This window comes from Alosa alosa, chromosome 10, assembly GCF_017589495.1.
Source record: "Alosa alosa isolate M-15738 ecotype Scorff River chromosome 10, AALO_Geno_1.1, whole genome shotgun sequence".
Lineage (NCBI taxonomy): Eukaryota > Metazoa > Chordata > Actinopteri > Clupeiformes > Clupeidae > Alosa > Alosa alosa.
In genome coordinates this window covers 26,191,788-26,218,275 of record NC_063198.1, presented here as the reverse complement: position 1 = coordinate 26,218,275, position 26,488 = coordinate 26,191,788, and the positions used below count along the sequence as shown (strand labels likewise).

The 26,488-nt window shown below is 47.3% G+C and overlaps 1 protein-coding gene and 2 non-coding genes across 3 annotated transcripts in view; all 3 read left to right on the top strand.

Annotated features, from left to right (window-relative positions):
- Positions 1–26,488, top strand: part of LOC125302347 (rootletin-like) — a 31,192-nt gene that overhangs the window by 833 nt on the left and 3,871 nt on the right. Inside the window, 34 exon segments of the mRNA XM_048255506.1 lie at positions 482–608; positions 765–910; positions 4,230–4,421; positions 5,326–5,409; positions 6,579–6,673; positions 6,783–6,948; positions 7,063–7,169; positions 7,517–7,744; positions 7,978–8,068; positions 8,941–9,027; positions 10,138–10,353; positions 11,455–11,654; positions 12,165–12,347; positions 13,607–13,751; positions 14,352–14,498; positions 15,571–15,801; positions 16,015–16,208; positions 16,336–16,463; positions 16,781–16,950; positions 17,679–17,858; positions 18,249–18,383; positions 18,630–18,773; positions 19,318–19,359; positions 19,361–19,557; positions 20,207–20,366; positions 20,877–21,044; positions 21,935–21,965; positions 22,118–22,258; positions 23,152–23,318; positions 23,560–23,680; positions 23,968–24,131; positions 25,068–25,298; positions 25,725–25,949; positions 26,276–26,425. Of these exon segments, the coding sequence (XP_048111463.1) occupies positions 482–608; positions 765–910; positions 4,230–4,421; positions 5,326–5,409; positions 6,579–6,673; positions 6,783–6,948; positions 7,063–7,169; positions 7,517–7,744; positions 7,978–8,068; positions 8,941–9,027; positions 10,138–10,353; positions 11,455–11,654; positions 12,165–12,347; positions 13,607–13,751; positions 14,352–14,498; positions 15,571–15,801; positions 16,015–16,208; positions 16,336–16,463; positions 16,781–16,950; positions 17,679–17,858; positions 18,249–18,383; positions 18,630–18,773; positions 19,318–19,359; positions 19,361–19,557; positions 20,207–20,366; positions 20,877–21,044; positions 21,935–21,965; positions 22,118–22,258; positions 23,152–23,318; positions 23,560–23,680; positions 23,968–24,131; positions 25,068–25,298; positions 25,725–25,949; positions 26,276–26,425 (5,193 nt within the window).
- On the top strand, positions 17,129–17,210 carry trnas-gcu. The gene has a single exon. It is a non-coding gene; the product is annotated as a tRNA-Ser (tRNA).
- trnas-gcu lies at positions 18,063–18,144 on the top strand. The gene has a single exon. It is a non-coding gene; the product is annotated as a tRNA-Ser (tRNA).

The window sequence follows — 26,488 nt, the reverse complement described above, 5'->3', positions numbered from 1 at the left end:
AGGTAACCAGTATTATCAGGCTTTCACATCAATGCAGCTGTAAGTGTGAATTTTCATATTGCATGCTCCATGTTTGTAAGAATGTCAAAAGATAAGTGCCCAAACTGCCTGAACAAAAAGTAGATTTACAAGATGACTGTCTGCAAAGCCATTCCAGATTAAGGACTTGCAGTGTTGGAATTACAGGCAGGCTGAAATCAGTAGTGCATCATTTTACCCCACACCCATCACATAGACTGCATTCACAGGACACAGATCACCTGAAGTTGCATTTTGTCTGCTTTTGGTGTTCATGGTGATGTATACGGTATTTTTTGGTTTGGTAAACAGAATGTCTATGAATGACTGTGTATATGTCTGAAATATTCTTTTACTTTTTCTTTAATATTATTGGTAAGTATGTACTATTGTTAATAGTATAGTTATATGTTAGCCTTGTGTTTTATATTTGTGTGTGTGTGTGTGTGTGTGCCTCCCTTAGAGGTTGGAAGAGAGTGTCCTCTCTGAGGAGAAGAGGCTGACGCTCCACGGCCCCTCCCCAGATGCACCGCCTGCCTGTCTGCCTGTGCGAGTGCGAGAAATTGTCACCAAGAACCTGAGCGACAGCTGTGAGTACGCGCCGACGTGCTGTGTAAGCTATGGCTGTCCAATTGGATGCCCTGTGAAGCATATGAGAGAGCTCCCTTTCACTTACACCTGTGATTTTGTCCCTCCCATCCCCTGCCCTGCCCTGCCGTGCCGTGCCCTGCCCACCCTCCCGCCAGCCGCAGGAGCCATGTCCTCACTCATGTCCCTTCAGGAGGAGAACCGGGTGCTCCAAGGGGAGCTGGGAAGGCTGGAGGACCTCTTGGCCCACAGCAGAGCCGACCGCGATGAGCTGGCCATCAAGTACAGCGCCATCAGTGAGAGGGTGAGCGGACTGAAACTTACTGACAAAGAAAAGGGATAGAGTAGGTTTATGGCTGTGTTATAGCCAAGCATGATGTTCTTTCATCTCTCACTATTGTGTTTTGTTCAGTCCAGATAACCCTGAGTTGTTTTTTGTTGAATTGTTTGATTTTGACATCTGTGAAAGAGAGGAATGTTGTCTTTGGGGACTGGTGAATGGAAGAGATGTGTTAATATGGAAGTAATCCGCATACAAATGCAACTCCCCCCTTTTTTTGTTTCATTACACTCTTTGTGGGTCTCTCATAGAGAGTTTGACCCATTGCCATGGTAACGTGGAGTGGAATGAAGTGAAGTGGCTTGTTGCCATAGCATTTGTCACCCCTGGTGACTGTAAACACTGACTGTAGTGGAGGGGGTTTGGGGAAATTAGGAGGTGTGAGACCACATTGAGGACACCTATATTGGCAGAAAGCTTTGTGGTGAAAATCTATCAGTATGATTTTGTGAGTGAATTGTTCCTCCCCCCTATTTGAAAATAATATTTGTATTTTCAATCCAAGATGAAAACATTTTTAAGTGCTGTACTAGAAGACTTTAGTGTTCTTGTCTATGCTCCCAAAGACAGAAACAAGGCTGTGTTAATCATTGAGAGCATAGGTCACCTTGGAGATGAGGGTTGGCTTCTCATTTAACCCTTTGATTTACAGAGCTGAGGTTTATGATGTGGTAGAACAAAGCCTGCCCTGGTAGCTCGCTCAAAAGCATCCTTTTCTTTTAATGGCTCACAAAAAATATACTGCTTTAGTTAATGTAGCTATATTTGTTCCCTACACATGATATTTGGTCCAGGAAAGGTGACAACAAATTGATTGGCCCTGGATTTGAATATTGCTGTTTAAACAAGAGGGATAATTCATGCTGGAGAAACAATTGTGTTGTCGCCTGTTACTAGGTAGCCATAGGGCTCAGTCAACAAAGCCATGGTGAGCACATTTTGTAGAGCAGAGCTTATGTGTTGAGACTAGATGGCTGTAGGAATATGATGTCATGAAGACTGTTGAGTGCAAATCTTAACGGTTTCATTCAAGGTTGAATTAACTAAGAATGCTTGTGGTGCTCATAATCCTTATACATCTGTGTGTTGTGGAGAGAACTGATCCAGAGCTGCAGATCCAGTGAAAAGTCCTAGCAAAATCAACCCTCATTGGGCCGTTTAATTAGAAGTTCTAGTCAGGCCAGTTAGATAGATAGATAGATACATAGATAAATAGATAGATACAGTACCCTCCAGAATTATTGGCACCTCTGCTAAAGTTGACTAAAAAGAGGAATATAAAATCATCTTTTGGAAATTGATCTTAATGCCTTAAGTAAAAAAATCCAAGATACAAGGAAGTTTATTGTAACATGCATATAGTTACTGGATGTAAGAAATGCAGTGAAATTATGTCTGGTGTCAGCCTATTTGTGCATTTATGGTGGGGGGGTTGGGATTGGGGGAGGGCACCAACAAGGAGCACCCAAATCCCAGATCCACGGCTCAAGGGGCTAACCCAACTGCCAGGGGTCTTGGTGTGTGTGTTGGGGGATGACAGGGGAGATGGGATAGTGTGCTGTGTATGTGGGGAGAGGGCAGTGTGCAATATGTGTGTTAGAGAAGCTTCCTCATGAGACAATGTGCTGTGTATTGGGGGGGGGGGGGGGGGGGGGGGGGTGCTGTATTGCTTTACAGCAGTGTGCTGTAAAGTATGTTGGGGATGTGTGTTGGAGAAGCTTCCAGCCTTTAAGGACACCAGTTTTCTTTGTGAATGAATAATGTATCATAAATAAATAGATGTTCTTCCTTAAAATACAAGGGTCATAAGTATTGCCACCCCTATGTTAAATTTCCATAGAGGCAGACAGATTTTTATTTTTAAAGGCCAGTTGTTGGATCCAGGATACTATGATGAAGTTCCCTTGGCCTTTGGAATTAAAATAGCCCCACATCATGACACCCTTCACCATACAGATTGGCATAGTGTTATTTCAGTTAGCCTATTAGCTGGTTGGATGCTCATTGAGCTCAATGCAAATCAAACCAGCTAATAGGCTAGCTGAAATAAAACCTATTCACAAAGCTACTCTTAGTAAGGAAAAATGACAACTCCTAAGATAAGAGAAGAGCTCTGTTGCTATGGTTGACGTCATTACTCATGCACAAGCTATTGAAGTGATCACCTTGATTGGCTGATTATAATGCGGGAATGATGCCAAAAACCTCCCCTACGATGATGAGTGACAGGTATAGTATAGTATATATACTCTTTTCCCATGTGGGAAATTTGGTCTCTGCATTTAACCCAATTAGTGAAACACACACAGCACACAGTGTACACACAGTGAGGTGAAGCACACACTAATCCCGGCGCAGTGAGCTGCCTGCATCAACAGCGGCGCTCGGGGAGCAGTGAGGGGTTAGGTGCCTTGCTCAAGGGCACTTCAGCCATGGCCCACTGGTCGGGGCTCGAACCGGCAACCCTCCGGTTACAAGTCCAGAGTGCTAACCAGTAGGCCACGGCTGCCCAGGTCTTTGCTGGTGAGAATATGCGTGTGCTACACAAGTACTGCGAATGATGGAAGATGATGAATAAATAGCCTAAATGAATAAAGAGCAAGAGAAAGCAAATAGGCCAATATGAAATACACTATGGTCCTGCCGACGTGAAATGCCTCAAAAAGCGGCTTGTGAATAGGTCTTAGTGATTTAAGAGTCCTCTCGATTTCTTCTAAGCTGTCCCCAGACTTAGGTGATACTTTTAGGGCTAAAATGCTTCGTGAATTACTCTTAGTCAAAAAAATTAGGAGTTCTAAAGTTACGAGTGACACGCCAATTATGTGTAGGATTTTCTCCTAAATTCGCCATTTAGGAACTACTTTTAGCCTTAAGATTGTTTGTGAATACAGCTCAGAATAATACAAGAAATTTTGATAATATATAAGGAGTTATGGTCAGATTACTTGCTTTTGCTAGGTTAGACCTAAAGGTTGGCACACATTTTTTCTATGCCATTTGTGCAAAACACAACTCTGCGTTGGGGCAAGAGGGGTCGAATAGTCAGTATGCAGATTCAGTCTGTGGTGTTGGTGGCTCTGACTGTGGTGTGTGTGTGTGTGTGTGTGTGTGTGTGTGTGTGTGTGTGTGCGTGTGTGCGTGTGTGCGTGCGTGCGTGTTTATGTGCCTGTGTGATGCGTGTGTGTGTGTGTGTGTGCGTGTGTGTGTGTGTGTGTGTGTGTGTGTGTGCGTGTGTGTGTGTGTGTGTGTGTGTGTGTGTGTGTGTGTGTGTGTGCGCGCGCAGCTGGAGCAGGCTCTGCGTCTGGAGACGGGTGACGGCGAGGGCGACTCACTGGAGTCTCGCAGCCTGGCGCAGCAGAATGTGGACCTGCGCAGACGGCTGGACGAGGAGCAGGCCCAATACAAGCGCAAACTCACCGCCTACCAGGAGGGGCAGCAGCGGCAGGCACAGCTGGTGCAGAAACTCCAGGCCAAGGTACTGCAATGAACAGTGTGATGGACCCGTGAAGGAGTGTCCAGGACTTTTGTACAAGGATACAAGGATACAAGGAAGTTTATTGTCACATGCATATAGTTACTGGAAGTAAGAAATGCAGTGAAATTATGTCTGGTGTCAGCCTATTTGTGCATTTATAGGGGGTTAGGAGGATTGGGATTGGGGGCACCAGGGCAAGGAAAAACTCCCTTACTAAGGAAAAAAATTATGGGGCTAAAAGTGCAGTAGAAGAGGGTTTAGTAGATTAAGTGGCAAGGGCTGAAGAACAGGGGACAGGGAGGAGGAAAAGAAAGAAGGGATGAGAATATGAGGAATAAAGGAAAAGTGTAGGAAAATAAAAGAAATGAGACAAATTAAAATGTGCTTTATTGATTGATTTCATACAGCTTGATATGTAAAGCTAGCCTAGAAATCTAGACGCGCCACTAGCGAGGGCTAGTCTAGCAACTCTCCGTTGGCTTGTGAGCTCCAGAAATCGAAACTTAATCAGGTCATTGAAATCGTGTATAGAGTCGTTAACATAATGATTGATGGCAGAGTTGCAACGGTTTGGCTTGAATTCCCTGCTACTTGAAAACAAATATCCTATTAGTCCCTATTAGTGCAGAGGGAATTTGAAAGGCAACTGATTATCCCGCCCCTCGGACTGAGCACTGCGAACGGTGAGTGCCCAGACCCTACATTTTAATGTGGGTCTGGCTCGCCAGGCTAATGTAAAGCACCAAAAGTGAGGAATGTTCTTAAAGACAATCTTTGTCCTGGTATGTGATGCAAAGTGGTTCTGTCCTTTTCTTCTAGTCGACACACAGTATATATTTCACTATCTCTGCTGGGAAGGGTGTTTCAGAGGTCTGCATACAGTGTTGTGCTTCTTGTGTTCCAGGTCCTGCAGTATAAAAAGCGGTGTGGTGAGCTGGAGCAGATCCTGCAGGAGAAAACCTCTGAGCTGGAGCGCCACCGACTCAACGTGAGAGCACATGCCTCAGGACACCCTAGCTATACTGCTATCAGGGTTGTGCAAAATTCGAATTGCAATTCCGCTTCCTGTTTGCTACCTCAATTTATATGCAACTGAAATTCAAGAATTTAATTGGTATTTAAGAGCCAGTTTCAATTCAATTCTGGAATTTTGCACAACCCTGCTATGCATAGAGCACATATGCGCAGGAGTAGGCTACAGGTGCCTGCTATACATAGAGCACATGCACAGGCTATATGTGCCTGCTATACATAGAGTACATATGCGCAGGAGTAGGCTATATGTGCCTGCTATACATAGAGTACATATGCGCAGGAGTAGGCTATATGTGCCTGCAATACATAGAGTACATATGCGCAGGAGTAGGCTATATGTGCCTGCTATACATAGAGTACATATGCGCAGGAGTAGGCTATATGTGCCTGCTATACATCGAGTACATATGCACAGGAGTAGGCTACAGTATATGTGCCTGCTGTACATAGAGTACATATGCGCAGGAGTAGGCTATATGTGCCTGCTACAACGACAGGGCCTGTTTTCAACTAGCCACTAGACTTTTTTGTTTTTCAGCAACCTATCTAAACTCAAGGTTTCTGCAACTCAGGGCTTAGAGATTCATAATGCAAAGCTAGAGCTTAGGGTTAACATCAGAAAGCTAACCATCTATTTGCTTGTTTAGAGTAGCCAATCAGGCCCACCTCTGCCCTGGTACTGAGTTAGAGCAGATTGTTCCATTCTATAAACGTATTAGTGAGCCAGAGCCTAACCTACATTACACCATTATAGTCCTTATAGGCAAGTCCCACCACTCGGCGGCCATCTTGGTAACGGATTCGGCTAGTTAACGTATTTTAGGCAGTTATTTCATCAATCATGCCGTTTCCAACAATGTGGTTGGTTACTTATATTACAGGAAGGGACAGAATATGTGTAGACAACTGACATATTGCCGTAACGAACTAACCCCATACATTTCTATGAAAGATTCTTTGAGTGCTGTGTCTCATTATAAAGTCAAACACCAAACAAAACAGAAACCATCCTTCACTTCCTACTGTCTAATTTTGAGGAAGCTATATACTTCACATGGAGACACTTACTGTGCTTTCTCTGTTTATGGGTTTTGAAAATAAAATAAAAAACTTGTCCCATAGGGTCGATGTGACTTGTCAAGCGATCGGCGAGAGGATGAGGAGCCGTGCAGTGATCTGGAGAGCGCCCTCATCAGGCTGGAGGAGGAACAACAGAGGTGGGTCAAATGCTCTGCTCGGCCCTAAGCATCCTAGAGCTCACTGTAGAAACACAATCTGATGCCAGTGCTCTGCCTGTCAAACATGCTCTCCCTCTCTGTTTTGCAGAAGCAGTAGCCTGTCTGCTGTGAATTCCATGTTGCGAGAACAGCTGGAACAGGCGAGCCTGGCCAATGAGGCTCTTAGCCAGGACATCCGAAGGCTCACCATTGATTGGACTAAAGCTCGAGAGGAGCTTGAACAAAGAGAATCTGATTGGAGAAAAGAGGAAGAGGTAGGTGGTGACCATGGTGACCAAGCTGACCATGCTTTACATGCTGTTGTATTTAGACCCAGCCTGCGTTTGGCATCTTTGTGATCTCTACCTTGTTTTGTCTCCTCTCCACAGTCCTTCCACAGTTATTACAGCAGTGAGCATAGTCGGCTTCTGCAGCTATGGAGACAGGTGGTTGGGTTCCGGAGACATGTGTATGAGCTGAAGAGTGCTACAGAAAGGTATTACTGACATGTACTGCAACGACAGGACTTTTTTAAAGTATAATTTTTGGGCTTTTTTGCCTTTATTTGGATAGGACAGTGAAGAGTGACAGTGGGAGAAAAGTAAAAGTAAGTAGGAGAGAGAGATGGGGTGGGAATCGGGAAATGACCGCAGGTCGGATTCGAACCTGGGTCCCCATGGGGACTCAGACCCGTACATGCCACAGCGCACCCCACGACAGGACTTTCCTGACATGGATCTCTGTCTCTTCTCTCTTTCCTTTTTCCCCCTTTTTTCCCGTCTGTATCTATTGCCCAGTGAGATTGACCGCTGTCTTGTGAACCTCTTTTCCGTCTCCGCTCAGGGACCTGTCGGACATGCGTAACGAGCTGGCCTGGGCCTCCCACACCGCTCAGTCCTCGTGTGCGGGTCTGACCTCGTCCATGCACAACCGCGAGGAGGGGCTTGCCGTGGCGCTGGAGCGTGAGTCTGCCCAGCGGGCCCAGCTGGAGCTGCAGCTGCGGGAGCACGTCAGCGACACAATGACCCTGCAAGCCCGCGGCGACGCTGAGCGAGCCGAACTCAACGCCAGGTCAGGGCTCATGGAAGGGGGGGGGGGGGGTATCGGTGGGGGGATGATGATTGCACTTGTAGCGGGACAGTGGACAGGATGAAAGGCCTTCTGTGTGTTGGTGTTTATGAGTCTTTGTGTATATTTGGTGCGAAGGCAATAGCATGTTTCCTCAGTGACCGCAGATCCAGTGTTGATGCCGGTACCCCTGAGTCAGTTATGTAAGTCGCTGATTGCGTGTGCTGGTTCCTCAGGCTGGTGGAGGCGGTCAGGGAGATGGAGAGACTGAAGGCCCAGAATGAAGACAAAGAGCAGGAGGTCTCCTCCCTCACCAGGAGACTAGAGGTACCCACGCAGCATCGTCTCATCCACCTTCCACATACACATTTACATGCTGTCTGAAATCAGGCACACTTATGTGCCATTACGGCAAGCATTCATGTTTTCTTATCAAATGTGGCTAATCTATTCTAGTCTAAATAAGGAATGGACAGTGGAAACCTAGTTACTGCTGACTACTGGTGACCAAGAAATCTTTTTTATCAGCAAGAAAACAAGCAACAAAACAAGCAAATCACTGTTTCAGTGATTCACTTCAGTGTGATCTTCTCCAATAGTATTACTGTTATTGTCACTACTTCTACCATCACTAGTTCTCTGACTGCTACAACTAATAATAGCAACTCTATATCTATGTGGAATTAATTTTATGTGAACATCCTACATTTAGCAAGTCATTTATCTAACACAGTCTGCAATATAAGTCATTTATACTTTGTATATTTATTTAAACACCATAGCATTGGTAGCACAGGGGAGTGTTAGTTGAGCGTGTCTGATGAGATTAAAGATCCAACAAAGTGATTAGAGCTCATTCAGCATGCTGACAAGGGAAGAATTTGATCCAATTTGATACATGAGCCCAACACATCAGCCAGTAACTCAGTATATCATTATATACTGTATACTATGCTGAGTATCTGCAGTGGAAGACACTGTATTGACCAATCCAGGCCTGTAAATTAAAGGCATGGCCCTCTGTACAGAAACAGTTGTCTTGTGAATATCGTGTTCTAGTTTTTCCTGTGCTGATCCCTATTAACAGGACCAGAGTGGGGTGGAATTAAAGGCATGGCCCTCTGTGATGTGTTACTACAGAAGCAGTTGTCTTGTGAATGTCGTGTTCTAGTTTTGCCTGTGCTGATCCCTATGAACAGGACCAGAGTGGGGTGGAGGGCACCGAGCTGCAGGCTCTCCGATCTCAAACGGAGACCTTACTGGACACCCTCAGGGACATAGCTCAGGTAATAGTCCAGCTCAAGAAAATGTATGGGTGTTATTTAAAGGTTGAGTTGAATTAAATGTGAGTGTGATGCATGAGGATTTTGTGTTGTATTAAACTACTAATGTATATTATAGTCATGCAGTGTTGTCAGACATTTTATTGAATTCATTTTAAATAGCTGGCTTTGCGATATGTGCTTTTTCTTTCACTTGTCCTTGTAACTACAAGTCTATTAGATATGTGTATCTCTTTCTGTGTGTGTGTGTGTTTGTGTAGGTTTAAATTAAGCCCTGATTTATTCCTGGATTAACACTATCTTTGACTTGGGAATCAGATTAGTTAAAACTAGATTAAAGGTGCTCTAAGCGATGTTGGGTGACGTCACTTCTGTTGACATTCAAACAAAACAGAGAGCTAGCTTGCCCCACCCTCCCGTGCAATTGAAACTCTCCTGAACGTGCATCTCGTCAATGAATGGCTGGAAAAGTCTGTTATGTTTCATGGTCCAGGCCATGCACCAGGCTGTTTTTGGAGCCTGGGCTGTCTACAGAGACCGTGTTTTTTTTACAGTATATTCAGGGGACGGGCAGCTAGTGGATGGTGAGGAGATGTTTAGATCGCTTAGAGCAGTGGTTCTCAAATGGGGGTACGGGAAGGCACTTCAGGGGGCATGTGAGATTTAAAAATATACATACATATATTGATATTTATCAGTTCCAAAGTTTAATAAATTAGACACTGATGGCACAGTGCTCTGTTTTAAGTCTTTTTTTCTCAACTAAAAATGCTTTGCGCTGGTTAGGGGGTACTTGGCTGAAAAAATATTTCACAGGGGGTACATCACTGAAAAAAGGTTGAGAACCACTGGCTTAGAGCACCTCTATTTAAATCCATGACACCGAATGTGAATTGACGCAGCCCAGTTTAGTTTTTCCTCAATGAAAGGGCTTAGTCTAGGTATGGGAAGTAGCCCATTGAATGGTGTAGTACAAACTCTACTGTAAATCCTCAGTGTTGGGAACCAGAGAGGACATAATACAGTAATAATAGTCAGTAATTTTACACTTAATACATTTTACATTTAATACATTTTAATTTGCAACTTTCCACTGCTGAATGTCTCCTCCAGACGATGCTGTCAGATGGAGAGTCTGGAATATTCTCTGACTCGCAGGATGGAGAAGCCATCGGAGCCTCTCTCACGCCCCTGCTCAGGGTGACCTCACAGCGGTCAGCGTCACCTAGACGACCCTCCTCCCCACGACGGCCTTCCACCATGGCCCTTCCTGAGGCCAGCCTGTCTGCTCTACGCTCCGCTGTGTCCAGCAAACAGCTCCAGCTGCAGGTAGTACCCAGACACTGGAAGGCTGACCACAAATAGGCTCTGCCACAGTTGATCTAGAAAGACTTTATGAATCACACATGACCTCCACGTTCACCCAGGTAGACCTCTGTAGCATTTAAGAAAAAAGTTTGCACACTCCTTGACCAAGGAGTGTGCAAACCTTTTTCTTAAAAAACTTGACTTTTTTTCTTCAGCACCTGGGATGTGCACAAAGTCTCCCTGTAAGAGACCTCTGTAGCATACCGACAGGTGATTCTACAGAGGATGTATAGAACTGTAAATTTATATATACATATATATATTTCCCTCTAAATGTACAGTACAGTTAAAATAAGACCCACGTAGATGAAATAATAACACCCTCCTCAGTCCTGCTGTCTTGGGCTTAAATGGGACCATTCTGTGAGAAGCTGAAGAGCATGTAAGCACATGATTCCATGTTTGTGCTAGGGATGTAACAATTACCGGTATAATGGTAAACCGCGATAAAAATGTTGACTATAATAATTACCGTTTTCATTTCAAATATCATGATTATCACTCTTGATTACCGCGGTGTGGAAACCGTGTGTTTAATCCTTCCCAGCTTCATCTGAGCCTGCTTTTGACATACAGTAGGCCTGGTACAATGGAACAAAACTGGCACCCTACTGATTCTGTTGTCTAATTGAACTGCGATTCGGATTAGACTACTCCTGATTTTAAAGGCGGAATTTTTTCACCGCAAAACGTGCACTGTATCATGTAGCCACTCTGCGTCTTTTTATGATCGCGTCCACATTAAATCCATTCCACTCACGTTGTGAGGAGAATACAGTAGCCTAAAGTTTTATTTTGAACGCTTACTTTGGTCTCACTCATTGCATCCAAATAACAGAAATAGCAAACTCCAAGTTATGGTAGTGTAAGTTAAGCTATAAGCACATAGCCAATTAAACATGAAGAAAAAAGTGAACGGGACACTTTTTGAATTTTAGAAATACCGTGATAATACCGAAAACCGTGATAATTTTGGTCACTATAACCGTGAGGTTAAATGTTCATACCGTTACATCCCTAGTGTGTGCCTGCCTCACTCTGCGCTGCGCTGTGTCTGGACAGGAAATCCGCGGGCGTCTGCTCTCAGCGCAGTCGTCTGTGCAGCAGCTGCGCAGGCAGCTTGCTGAGGTCGAGACAGGCCGGCGGGACGCGGAGCTGCGTGTGCAGGCCCTGCAGGGCGAGCGGGACGATGCTCTCCGAGAGAGAGAGACGGCGCAGAGGGAGAGGGACCGCATCAGGCAGGAGAGGACCTCTCTCATCAGGTGAGCGCCTTGGTCTTTGTTTATGTGCTATCATGTCATGGTTTTTTTTTGCTTTGGCAATAGTTTCCCAAACATTGGAAGGTGCCAGTCTAAAAATGCCTTTCAAATGAATTGCCACAAGTGGTCACTAAGTCACTAAGGGCTGTCATACACTGAGTAGCAGCCTATAAACCACAACCAGGTTGTACTGTCAGTCTGTACTGGCTCCATCTCTGAGACCTACAGTGCTAATAGTTAGTCTGTTCACTTCACTAGTGAGAAGCATATTTTCAGTAAGGTTCAATAACTTGTGAAGTGAACCCTCTCATGGAAGTAATCTGTTCTTCTGGAGGAAAATAAATATGCCAGTGAATATATATTTAGCTGTGGCTTATAGCAAAATATAGATGTTCTGAAACCACACCTCTCATGTGACAGAGCTTAGTTGGGTGAATTTGTTACTGAGGTCAGTGTTGGATCTGCATGGCTGTTTCATGTCCAACTGACACTGACCATTTTGCTTCGTTCCAGAGAGAAAGATGGTACGGAAAAAGCCTTGCAGGCAGCGCAGACCAGAGTCCAGCTGTTGCAGCTGGAGAGTGAGAAGCTGCAGATGGCCCTGAGCTCCAGCCAACGTGAGAGAGACCACGAGAGGGAGGAGAAGGAGGCCGCCGTCCAGGAGCGCGAGCGGACCAAGACCGAGATGGATAGAATGTGAGTGGGGAAAGAGAATCTCCTACTCGGTTTCCTGAAGAGACGAAACACATACGTTTTTTTGTTAACTCTTAACTTTAGTTATCCACACACACAACTAAGTCAGTGTAAGAATCAGATCTGCATCAAGTATACATCATCTTCATCTAGTGAAAAGACAATCTGATTTGCCTGAAATGGAAAGACCTGTTGTGTAGAAGTGTCATGTTGGTCATTTTTAAACAGGCACATCTACATTACCATAAACTTTAAGAATTTATTTGGACTGTGGAATTCTTACTATGTTCACCAACCAATGCCGTATATAAAAGAAAAGGTAGAAATGTTATAATGCCAAGTTCAATTTGGTGAAAGGTAGCCAGAGCTGCTAACATTGCTTACAGCTCCTTCCTATCACCCAGGGGCGCGTTTCCCAAAACCATAGTTGCTAACTAAGTTAGCAACTTTGTTGGTTGCAATGCAATTTCCCATTGCCAACCAATTAAGTTGCTAACAGGTTAGCAACTATGGTTTTGGGAAACGCACCCCAGATAAGCATGGATATCACCCAGATAAGCATGGATGTCACCCAGATAAGCATGAATATCACCCAGATAAGCATGGATATCACTCAGATAAGCATGAATATCACCCAGATAAGCATGAATATCACCCAGATAAGCATGGATATCACCATAAATATCACCCAGATAAGCATGAATATCACCCAGATAAGCATGGATATCACCCACATAAGCATGAATATCACCATGGGTATCACCCAGATAAGCATGAATATCAACATGGGTATCACCCAGATAAGCATGAATATCACCATGGATATCACCCAGATAAGCATGAATACCACCCAGATAAGCATGGATATCACCCAGATAAGCATGAATACCACCCAGATAAGCATGGATATCACCCAGATAAGCATGGATATCACCATGGATATCACCCAGATAAGCATGAATATCACCCAGATAAGCATGGATATCACCATGGATATCACCCAGATAAGCATGAATATCACCCAGATAAGCATGGATATCACCATGGATATCACCCAGATAAGCGTGGATATCACCATGGATATCACCCAGATAAGCATGGATGTGCTAATGCTGTGCTGGTGTTGTGCTGATGCTGTGCTGGTGTTGTCCTCCACAGCCAGATAAGCGTGGATGTGCTGATGCTGTGCTGATGCTGTGCTGATGTTGTGCTGATGCTGTGCTGATGCTGTGCTGATGCTGTGCTGGTGTTGTCCTCCTCAGCCAGAAGCAGTGGGAGCAGAGTGAGGGCCGGGCCTCTGGCCACCGTATGGAGCTGACCGCTGTGCGGGAGACGCACCAGCAGGGTCTGGTGGAGAAGCAGATGCTGGAGGGAGAGAGGAGCCAGCTGACCGAGGCCCTCGCCAAGGTGGGAGGACAGACCGGGCCACAATGATGGCATTTATATGAACTTTAAGATCCCAGTTATGATTGCGTTTATAAGTGTTCAGTGTTCGCGCATGTAAACATATCCTGATTTCAGAACCCAGGATGAGCATCAGAAATCTAGATGTAAACGTGGTCAACACTTCACTTTTAATCATAGTGTGTAACATTTCCCCTCTGAGAGCAAATCAGCTATTCCCCAATGCAAGTAGTCTGAAAGCAATATATAAACCCATCTTTGTCATCTTTGCAATACAGGTGTCTGTCCCGCCCCCGGTCTGTTTTTCCTGTCTGTTTTCAGTTATAGTTTTCATTCAATTCTCAACATTTTCTCTTTCTTACCCTCCATGAATCATGAATCATGAACCCACAACTACAAACCCATCTTCTAAATGCCGAAGATGTTGCACCTTGACTTACAATAGAATATATAGAAATCACCTATCTCTTGAGTATTGTCAAGACTGTGAATAATCTTTTATTTCCTCTGAGGTAAAATGGGCCTCCTGTGAGTTGTGTTTATGATGTACAGTATGCGGGACGGCATTATGCAGGGTAGTGTGTGACCACGTGTCTCCTGCAGGCTGAGTCCTCCAACGCTGAGCTGACCCTGCTGGTGAATAAGCTTCGCTCCGAGGAGGCTGGCCTCCGCGACTCCCTGGCCAAGATGGGTAGCCTGAACGAGGGCCTGGCCCAGGACAAAACTGACCTCAATAACATCATCAATCAGGTGGGTGGGGGCTTACCAGGCTATAGCACAGTGTACATGAATACTATGCTCTGTCTCTCTTTCAAGGTCTAGTGCACTTTCAGACATGAAGACAGACAGCTTGCTACATACTAGATGAGTGAACTTCCTATTAACATGTTAGTTGGATTGTTGGAAGTTTTATTATTTCAAGTCACATCGAGCAGATATATGGCTGGCATCAGTTCCACATTAATAAATAACAGTTGGCTGTGTGGAGCACTAAGTTGGAAGAGTATGTAACATGCAGTTAATGAAATTCAAACAAAAAACCCTAAAAAGTAAATCTTTAAGGGTGGTCACCTCATCCCTGTCCACTTTGCCTTGCGCTTATCACATCTCAACCCGAGCGTAATCTTGAGGTTCTCATACTCCACATAGCTGAGGCTGAAGACAGGGATGACCTCCATGAAGTTGATACACATATACGGTCATTGGCTTAGATGGCAGTATGTGTCTTACAAAGCATCGCAAAATCAAAACATGGATACTTGGTTTGAAAGGAAGTATTCAGATTTCAGGCAGTAAATGTCATGTGTATATATATATATATATATATACACATATATATATATATACACATACTCTTTTGATCCCTTGAGGGAAATTTGGTCTCTGCATTTGTCCCAATCCGTGAATTAGTGAAACACACACAGCACATAGTGTACACACAGTGAGGTGAAGCACACACTAATCCCGGCACAGTGAGCTGCCTGCAACAACAGCGGCGCTCGGGGAGCAGTGAGGGGTTAGGTGCCTTGCTCAAGGGCACTTCAGCCGCTTTCTACTGGTCGGGGTTCGAACCGGCAACCCTCCGGTCACAAGTCCAAAGCGCTAACCAGTAGGCCACGGCTGCCCCATGTGTTTCTAAAAATAGAATGAAAGGTGACCCATCCCATTGTCCAGTATGACCTGCTGCTTTCCCTCTCCAGTAAAAATTTCCAGCATGGTAGTGGCCATTTTTACAGCCAAGATTTAAAGCCAGTGCACGTAGCCCAATATTGGCTGACCGATCTCATGTCCAAACCTGTGATGGTGCTTCATTTGGCCTCAGCTGGAGGAGGAGAAGAGCCACCTGCTGACCCAGAAGAGGGAGGCCGAGCAGGAGAAGCTGACCATCCGCGATGAGCTCGTCCGGCTGGAGCAGGACCGATTGGAGCTCGACACTGCCCGTCTGGCTCTCCACCAATCACTGCAGGAGGCTGAGCTGGCCAGGGTGGGAATGGAGGCGGAGCTTCAGACTGTCAAAACGGAAAGAGCCAGACTGCAGGACAAAGTCATACAGGTGAGAAGCTACAGCCATCTAAAGTCACCTCTCTTTGGGGGATCACAGTGGTGAATGGTACCAATTCAGTAAAAGAACGGGTGCATTTTAACACGGCCTATAAAGTTAAGATTAATGAAATAGGATATATAAACTTGGAATGAAACAAATGTCCCCTGATTGCTCTGCCGTGCATGTGGACGTTGACATGGATGTGTTGTGTGTGGAGTGCAGCTGTGTGCGGAGGTCAGTGCCTTGGAGGCGGCGCTGGGCACGGCCCAGGGAGAGGGCGAGAGGCAGGGCGCGGCCCTGGAGGAGGTCGGGCGGGGTCGGGCGGAGCTGGCCAAGGAGAGGGCAGGGCTGGTGGTCCAACTGACAGCGTCTGAGAGAGAGAATGCCGCACTGACCGAGGAGCTGGCTGCTTTCAGGTCCAGCACAGATGAAACACACTTATCATGATTATTTGACCCTGTTGCAATATTCCACAATAGTATATACATATTTATGTGTGTGTGCGTGTGTGTGTGCATGCGTGTGTGTGTGTTGTGTGTACAGGACTGATAAAGAGGCTCTGGAGACCAGCCTGTTTGATGTGCAACAGCAGTTCCTGCAACTGGAGTCTCAGAAAGAGCAGCTGGAGGCCGACACCCACAACCTGCGGCTGCGCCATGAGACCACCACGGGTAAGCTGCCCGGTTCCCAGTGACCACAGTGTACCTGAGCCCACAGTGGGATAGAGAGCGTATAGGTCATAGTTATGAGAATGAAGATCCATGAGATTCACAAATCGTAAGGTTTATTGTCTCGTCATATTGTCTCGTCTGTTTTATAAACACGTTTTGCCATCAAGCACTAGTCTCATCTGTACCCTTGATTTCAGATGACCAGTATTAAAAGCTCTATAGATCAGTGACAATTGGAAGGTTCTTTGTTGTGGCATTTGCCTTACGGCGTGTTTGTTTACTTTTGACGTTTGTGATTGTTGTTTGGGTCGGTGCAGCGGAGCTGAAGCGCATGCGAGTGGATAAAGACAACGCGCTGGTGCAGTGTGAGCGCGAGAGAGAGGCCTTCATGCAGAACCTGGCCTCTGCACAGCACGAGCACCAGCAAGCCCTGCGCAATGCCATGGCCAACCACCAGGAGGAGTCAGAGAGACTCACTGCTGAAAAGGTGAGAGGATCGCGTCTCTCCGGTATCTGATCGGGGAAAGCATTTTCCTTTTGTTAAAAAGCTGTAGAAAAATTGTGTTTAACTTAAAAATAATAATTAAAAAAAAAATCAGTATTTACATTAGATAAAGCATGAAGTTACAGTATGGTTACACATGAGATATGAGTGCTGAGCACGAGACGAGGTGGCCGAGTGGTTAAGGCGATGGACTGCTAATCCATTGTGCTCTGCACGCGTGGGTTCGAATCCCATCCTCGTCGTGATATTATGTACAAGTTCAATTTGCTAGAACGTAGCCTAGATAAACAGCACATAAATGTCCCTGTCACATCAGATGAAATGAATGGCTGTAATATGTGGTAATATGTGTAACATGAATCTTGCTCAGCCTCCATCTTGATTCTAGGGAACTACAATGGAGTCTCTCTGGCAAATGAGAAAATATTTCCCTACAACATCTAACCCTTTGGATGCCATTGAAATTGAATTAGAATTCAAAGTTCAGTTGAGCATAATGCAGTAACAGCAATAATACAATACAATATGATATCTGGATATAATGAATTAAAATGATATAATTTCAATGAAGAATCTTTGTAGCCAGTCTTTGTATTTTAGTAATCTTTTATTCCTAATGTACATCACACTGTTTACATTGAATATAATCACTATAAGTGAAAGATGAGCTCTCCTGACGCTGGCGGTCTGTTGCTGTGTGTGTCCTGTAGGAGGCGCTGCAGCGGTTACTGGAGGCGGAGCGCGAGGCGGCGCTGCGGCAGACGCGGCAGGAGTGTGAGGAGCGGCTACAGCGGGCGGAGAAGGAGAGGGAGGAGCTGCAGGAGGAGGTGCGGGCGCTGCAGCGCGACCGGGACCAGAGCCTCCTGCAGGCCGAGACCGAGAAACAGCAGGTGGGAGCAGGTGGACCGCAGCTCGCTGGAGGGACCGTGATTTGATAGCAGTTCACACTCACATCACGGCCACTCTACTGCGTTTGGCTGGACTCTGTTAAATGTATAGTGTAATGTTTCATAACGTGAAAACTGGTTGCGCTGGTTATATCAGTATGTTAGTTTGGCTACACTTACACACGAAACCTAATGCATAGGTAAGGAGACGAGGTGGCCGAGTGGTTAAGGCGATGGACTGCTAATCCATTGTGCTCTGCACGCGTGGGTTCGAATCCCATCCTCGTCGTCATTATGTATGAGTTAAATTACACAGTTTTGCAGTAAGTCAATGCCATTTCCTCTCCTAATAGTGTGTGTGTGTGTGTGTATGTGTGTGTTTACTCCAATTAGGCACTGTCTCTGAAAGAGACGGAGAAAGCAGGCCTGTCTGAGCGTGTGTCCACGCTGCAGGCTGAGCTGGCCGTAGCCACCCTGGAAGTGGAGCGTCTGAGCCGGGAGGCAGGGCACGCTAAAGAGATGGAGAGGGTAAATTCTGACGGAGGTTGAAAGACAGATCCAAACCCTCAAGAAGTTACTGCCACTGACTGATCTAGCTCAGTTTATAGGTGGAGCCGTAACTTCAGAACCAACTGAAATGAACAAATTAATGTGAAATATTATATCTCAACTTGACAGTACCCCCTGCTAGACTCATTGTTTCTGATGAGTTACTGTCCCAGGCTTTCTAATGCATTCTCTGAGTGGATTATTGTGTTGTTTTGGTCCCCACAGGCCACCGTAGCTGCTCTCAACGCTGAGCTTGAAGAGGTGCGTGCCCAGCTGGAGGAGACAGCGAGCTCGTACGGGCGAGAGCTCCGAAGACTCCAGGACAGCAGCGCTGACCAGCAGACATGCACAGACACGGCCCTCAAGGAGGTGCGTCAGCACACCGCAACACTCCGCTAGAGCCACACACAACCAAGATGCCCTCTGCTCCAACATCTCAAGTGTTTTTAGTGTATGATATTACAGAGCTGTAAGACATGTTGAATAACAAGTGGCAGTTATTAACGTTTGAACCCTTTGAGCTTTATTACGATGTGTTTTGGTTCAAATTTTGTCTTTGTAGGAACAGAATGAAAAATGGACTTCTTGACTAAAACCTCTAACTAAAGGTTCATGATAGATTATTCACTGGTAATAGATAGATAGATAGATAGATAGATAGATACTTTATTGATCCCCAGGGGAACAGATATATTGTAGATAATAGATAGATCATACCTGACGAAGACCTGAGTGGTGGAAACGTTGTAACCTTACCTACGGCAGTGTGCGGGTATCGTTTCTTTTTATATACGCTGTTGCTAGTATCCAGCATCCGCCGAATTTGTACAGATGTGTGTATATCTCTACACCACAATGATAATAGATATGTCAGCAGCACATTGCTCAATGGGTGACCCTTTGCTGTGGGCAGCTGGAGGAGTGTCGGGCAGCGCTGTCGGCCAGTGAGGAGAGTCCGGGACGTGGTGAGGCGGGAGGTGCTGGAGTTGGAGCGGCGGCTGTGCCAGACGCGCGACGCGGGCGAGGGCCACCGGCGGGACACGGTGGAGCTGCGGCGCTCTCTAGGGGACGTGACGCGCGAGAGGGACACGCTCGGCCAGTCCAACGGCCAGCTCAGGGAGGCCCTGCGCTCCGCCGAGAGCGAGAGGATCAGGTGACCGCAACCGTGTCCGCAGAATTCCAGAATTAGAAGCAGCTCTCTGCACTCACACATACACACACACACACACACACACACACACATAGTGTGTGTGTGTGTGTATGTGTGTGTTTACTCCAATTAGGCACTGTCTCTGAAGGAGACGGAGAAAGCAGGCCTGTCTGAGCGAGAGGATCAGGTGACCGCAACCGTGTCCGCAGAATTCCAGAATTAGAAGCAGCTCTCTGCACTCACACATACACACACACACACACACACACATAGCACAACACAGTTCCAAGAAAGGGTAAGGGAGCAGGGCAGTGTGCATTTCAGTAGAGATAAGGATTGACTAAAAATGCTTTGATCCATTCATGTTTGCCCAGTGTAGAGAACACTTAACTCCACTATCTGATAACCTTGTAAACTGTGAGGGACCTGTAATTACCATGAACAGTCAGTTTTGATGCATAGCCTATGGTGTACTTAAAAACAGAAATTGATCCAATCTGATAATCTGCCAATTACTGGATTTGAAAACTTGTGTGCGTGTTGTGTGTTCACTGAATTGGTCTTCCTCCCCCTCTTTCTCCACCTCTGTGTCTCTCTATCTCCTTCTCTCTCTCTCTCTCTCTCTTTCTTTCTCTCTCTGTCCCTCCATCAGTGTGAAGCGGCAGTGTGAGGAGAAGGAGCAGAGGGTGAGTGTGCTGGAGGAGAGCCTGGCGTCTGCGCAGAAGGAGGTGGCGGATCTGCGCAGCTGTCTGCGCGAGGTGGAGCGCTCCCGACTGGACGCCCGGCGAGAGCTGCAGGAGCTGCGCAGACAGGTCAGTCCCACTGAGAGAGGAGGAGATAGAACAGACAGACAGGTCAGTCCCACTGAGAGAGGAGGAGATAGAACAGACAGACAGGTCAGTTCCACTGACAAAGGAGGAGATAGAACAGACAGTGAGGTCAGTCCCACTGACAAAGGAGATAGAACAGACAGGTCAGTCCCACTGAGAAAGGAGGAGATAGAACAGACAGTGAGGTCAGTCCCACTGAGAAAGGAGGAGATAGAACAGACAAGAATGGAGTAGAAACTAAAAAATAAATCACGCTTGTCCATCTCCTACTCCTACATCTCCTACTCTTTTGTGTTTATGTGCTTCTGTGTGTGTGTGTGTGTTTCTCCTTGTGTGTGTGTGTGTGTGTGTGGGGGGTAAACACAAATAACTAAAGAGAAAATGAAGAAGAATTAAATAAAGGTTGTGAACCACAACATGAACATGAACATGACTTGAGCGCTGCTTCGATTGCCCCCCATCTTAACGACTCCTCTGGGCCTCCTCCGTCAGGTGAAGGTGCTGGACGGGGAGCGCGAGCAGAGGAGCAGGGAGGTGGCTGAGCTCCACACGCGTCTCTCTCTGGAGGAGCAGAGGGAGGAGGAGAGGGGCAGGGAGCTGTTCGCTCTCAAGCAGAAACTCAGCGAGGCCGAGACCACCAGGACCTCCATCAAGAAGGAGGTGAGGAGAAGAGAGAGTCTTCCAGTGCTGGAACTCTGGGCTCTGCTCCACTTCAGAATTATGTAAGGGATAGAACGCCGGTCATTATTGGGAAAATAAGTCCCGACAAGGCGAACCGGACCCCATCGCGCAGCAGAGGAGTCTTGTTCCGCCCTGAAGGGACTTATTTTCCCAATAATGGCCGGCGTTCTATACATTATCCCGCTTATTACACGGCTACTTGCCAAAACGAAATAACAAACTCCCCACGATATGGCTTTAGCCTACATAGCCTAGCCTATTTGTTACCGTTCATCTTGGCATTTGCTGAAACAAATAGTTCGCAACAACACACGCTGAACTTGAATCAAACATTCTTTAGAACACAGCTGATCAACCGTCTGCTTTCACTTTTGAATGAAGTTCCAGTCCTTGTGTAGTGATATGAAATACCTGAATTAGAAGCACAAATTCCGTTGCCATTGACAGCGGTCATTATTTTTAGAGGTCCTTTCCTCGGAAATAATGACCGCTAGAACTTTGGGAAATCCCATTCAAGTCAATGGAGCGTTCTACTTGCCTTGTGAAGAGCCGTGTAATAAGAAATGACAATGGCATCATTATTTATATAACATTTATTACACGGCTCTTCATAATGCTGCAGAATGCTCCATTCACTTGAATGGGCCTTCCCAACATTCGGTGGTCTGCTATTTTTCGATAACAGACCGTCGCTGGCGCGTCGGGGTCCTGTTCGCCCTGTCGGGACTTATTTTCCAATAATGACCGGCGTTCTATACGTTGTCCCTCACTTATATTAGACACAGTATAGATCATGTATTATTAAGTAAGGATGAGGGATGACTTCTCTGGTCCACTCTTTCTCGCGGCTTCTCTGGTCCAGAATGGAGCTGACCATGCTGCAGGCGGCTGGACTGGACTGAAGGACGGAGAGCACGAACCTGGCGCTGCTGGGAGGGCGAGGACTGGCTGGCAGCTGAGGGAGGAGCAGGGCGGCTGCCACCGGAGGGCCGAGGCCGGCCGGCGCGAAGAAGTTCCGCAGCAGCTTGCAGGGCGCTGACGCCAACCTGGGGCATCGGGGCGGGGGCCGGGCGCGAGGCAGGGCCGCAGTCCTGCGGGGAGCAACAGTGCCGCCACCTCACCTGGGGCCAGCATGACCATCCTCCGCCACCGCAGCAGCTCCCCGCTGCACGCCTCAATGTCGCCCCCTAAAGGTAAGGAAGACTGTTAACATAACTTATCCCGGAGACGAAATAGGGTGTTTCTGATTGGCTGACAAAGATGGCAATTAATTCTCTGTATTGGGAAATAGATCTGGTAAAAAGTTAAAATTACCATTTCATATCAATGCACTTTTTGAGAATTTGCATCATGGAGTTCTTTTGCTCCACTTCCATTAAGTTTGTATATGGACACCACGGCGCAGGCCCAGCTGCAGCTGAGCGGCAGGGTCGACTGGCCTCCACCGAGGCTAGCTGGCGAGGGCGACCGTCCGGCTGGGCTCCTGGAGTTCTCGCGATCAGCAGCTTGCAGTCGGTGGCCAGCGCCACTAGGCATCGGGGACGGGGAGACAGGGGCAGGACATGAGTCCTGCGAGGGGAGCAACAGTGCACACCCTACCTCACCTGGGGCCAGCATGACCATCCTCCGCCACCGCAGCAGCTCCCCGCTGCACGCCTCAATGTCGCCCCCTAAAGGTAAGGAAGACTGTTAACATAACTTATCCCCGGAGACGAGAAATAGGGTTGTTCTGATTGGCTGACAAAGATGGCAATTAATTCTCTGTATTGGGAAATAGATCTGGTAAAAAAGTTAAATTACCATTTCATATCAATGCACTTTTGAGAATTTGCATCATGGAGTTCTTTGCCTCCACTTCCATTAAGTTTGTATATGGGGACACCACGGCGGCCATTATCCCGTTCTTACTGTGTTCACACCACTTCCTTTGTCCTCTTGTCTTCTTGTCTCCTTGTCTCCTGCTGCTGGTGAATTGCAGTACAATCCCAAAAGAGCTGTAAATAACAGCAAAAAGATCTGGTGTAATGGAATCATCCATTTCAAATCACCTTCTACACATTGTCCCACTTGTGTCTTTCTCGTCCAGATTTGGGTCGCAATCCCACTCCAGACAACAGTGTGAGCTCTCGGCCACTGTCCCCAGAGAGAGGGGACACGCCACTGCCTCTAGCTCCGTCCGAGCTGGACCCAGAGGCGCTGCGCTCTGGTCTCAGAGACTTCCTGCAGGAGCTCCGCGAGGCACAAAGAGACAGGGTAACACACACACCCACACACACACACACACACACACACACACACACACACACACACACACACACACACACACAGGCAGGGGGATGTATTTAACTTAAGGGAAGATGAGAAAATGCATACTTAAACAGAAAAACTTTTGTGTGTGTGCTTTACTGAGTGTGTCTATGGTTGTACTTTGACTGTGTGTGTGTGTGTGTGTGTGTGTGTGTGTGTGTGTGTGTGTGTGTGTGTGTGTGTGTAGGATGAGGCACGTGGCCAGTTGGGTGTGGTGCAGCGTGAGCTGGAGGAGGTTACAGCAGAGAGAGACTCTGCCCAGAGCCGTCTCTCACAGCTGCACAACTCACTACAGGACTACCAGTTAGGTGAGTTACACACACTACACACACACACACACACACACACATACTGTACACACACTCACACACACACACACACACATACTGTACACACACACACACACACACACACACACACACACACACACACAGCATATATACTGGAATTAAAATGAGTAAAGTTTACATTGACTGAAAAAGTAAAAACAAATGGCTGCTCATGTACTTTGTGTGGTGTGTGTGTGTGTGTGTGTGTGTGTGTGTGTGTGTGTGTGTGTGTGTGTGTGTGTGTGTGTGTGTGTGTGTGTGTGCAGTGAGGCGTGATGTGGATGGGAAGCTGAGCTCTACTCAGGCCCTGCTGCAGCAGCAAGAGGAGGCGATGAGGAGAGGGGACAGGGAGAGGAGAGTCCTCACTGACCGCATCAGAGAGCTCGAGAGAAATGTGCAGAACGCGGAGGCCGAGAGGAAACACACACAGGTACACACACACACACACACACACACACACACACACTCTCTCTCTCTCTCTCTCTCTCTCTCTCTCTCTCTCTCTCTCTCATGTGTAAACATACATAGTGACTCAGACAACAAAGATACACACAGTCTCACTCCTCACTCACTTGCATACATCTTGACCACCAATCCAAATAGTGCACCAGACAGGAGCCCCAGCAGGCCAGGCCCTGTTGTCCCACACTAACTCAAACACATTCTTCACCAGCTGCAAACCAGAGTACACAAAAGCCCACGCAGACACATAACCCACGGCCTGGTTTAATGTGCTCCCCTCTCATCATCTCTCTCCCTCCCTCTCTCTCTCTCTCTCTCTCCCACCACCATGTGCTCCCTCTCTCATCTCTCTCTTCCACCACCATGTCCCTCCCTCTCATCTCTCTCTCTCTCTTCCTCTCCCACTGCCATGTGCTCCCTCTCTCATCTCTCTCTCTCTCTTCCTCTCCCACTGCCATGTGCTCCCTCTCTCATCACTCTCTCTCTCTTCCTCTCCCACTGCCATGTGCTCCCTCTCTCATCTCTCTCTCTCTTCCACCACCATGTGCCCCCTCTCATCTCTCTCTCTCTCTTCCTCTCCCACTGCCATGTGCTCCCTCTCTCATCTCTCTCTCTCTCTCTCCCACTGCCATGTGCTCCCTCTCTCATCTCTCATCTCTCTCTCCCTCTCTCCCACCACCATGTGCTCCCTCTCTCATCTCTCATCTCTCTCTTCCTCTCCCACTGCCATGTGCTCCCTCTCTCATCTCTCTCTCTCTCTTCCTCTCCCACTGCCATGCGCTCCCTCTCTCATCTCTCTCTCTCTCTCTCTTCTCTCTCTCTCTCTTCCTCTCCCACTGCCATGCACTCCCTCTCTCATCTCTCTCTCCCTCTCTCATCTCTCTCCTCTCTGTCCCTCCTCCAGGAGCAGCTGAGTAATCTCTGGGCCCTCTCAGGCGCCCTGGAGAGCCGAGCTGCATCTGGGAGGGGAGGGGAGGCCCCTGAGGCGGGGAGGCCCTGGAGACGCTGGCCACGCTGGTTGAGCTTGAGCAGGCGCAGCCTGGAGGGCGAGCTGCAGAGGGTCCGTCTCAGCGCCGGCGACAGGGAGGCCGAGAGCCAGGCATCGCAGGAGCGCCACGACGGCCTGCTCAAACAGGTCTGGCCCAACACACACACACACACACACACACACACACACACACGCACACACGCCTGTCTGGAGGCCGAGAGCCAGGCATCGCAGGAGCGCCACGACGGCCTGCTCAAACAGGTCTGGCCCAACACACACACACACACACACACACACGCCTGTCTGGATACAGAGTTTAGTGTTTGTGACTTACAAGTTTTTGAACGTTTCCCAGTCAAGCATCTTCTTGTATAGTAGCGTCTTAGAAGCTGTCTTTGCTACTAGAAACTATATACAGTACACACTGTTATTGTGACATACAGTATCATAATGTTCTGCCAGTGCCCCTCAAACAATGTGACTAGACGTTTAATATTGTAGTCTTAGTTAGGCATACTGACCTGAATCTGTGTGTGTGTGTGTGTGTGTGTGTGTGTATGTGTGTGTGTGTAGGTGGCAGAGTCGGAAGGCCGCTTGTCCTCGCTCCAGCGGGAGGTGGATCGTCTGAGCCAGCTGCTGACCAAAGCGCAGGAGAGCGAGAGCAGCCAGCGTGAGCGTGTCCAGAGCCTGGCCCAGAACCTGCAGGAGGCCACTGCTGCCCACAGCGCCACCCAGGGGCGGCTTGCCACACTGCAGAAGAGCCTGGGCCTGGCCGAGCAGGAGCGCAGGCAGCTGCAGGTAAGCAGACCCCAGGTGCATCGGGCTCATCTCTGAGAGTATGGACTTATCTGGGTACACAGGGGCCAGACATGGGTAAAACCCCAGTGATCAGAATCTCACGTTATTGAATCATAGTCCAATAATTATGATTCAGTTGAGTCATGAGGACCTTGCAGATGTCCCTGGGCCTGTGGACATCATAGTTGAACTGGACTATGAAGTGGACTCTTATATAGATACTGTGCCTGTGTGTTTGTGTGTGTGTGTGTGTGTGTGTGTGTGTGTGTGTGTGTGTGTGTGTGTGTTTAATCCTCCATGAGACTCAAAAGAGTGTGTGTGTTCAGGACCGTGTGGATGGAGTGCGGGCATCTCTCTCTGAGAGCAAGAGGAATGTGGCCACCCTGACTGAGCGCGTGCAGAGCCTGCAAGCTGAACTGACCCAAAGTGAGCTGCGCAGGACAGAACTGGAGGCGGAGCTCTCCAACACTCAAGAGGTGTGTGTTTGTGTGTGTGTGTTTATGTGTGTGTGTGTGTGTGTGTGTGTGTGTGTGTGTGTG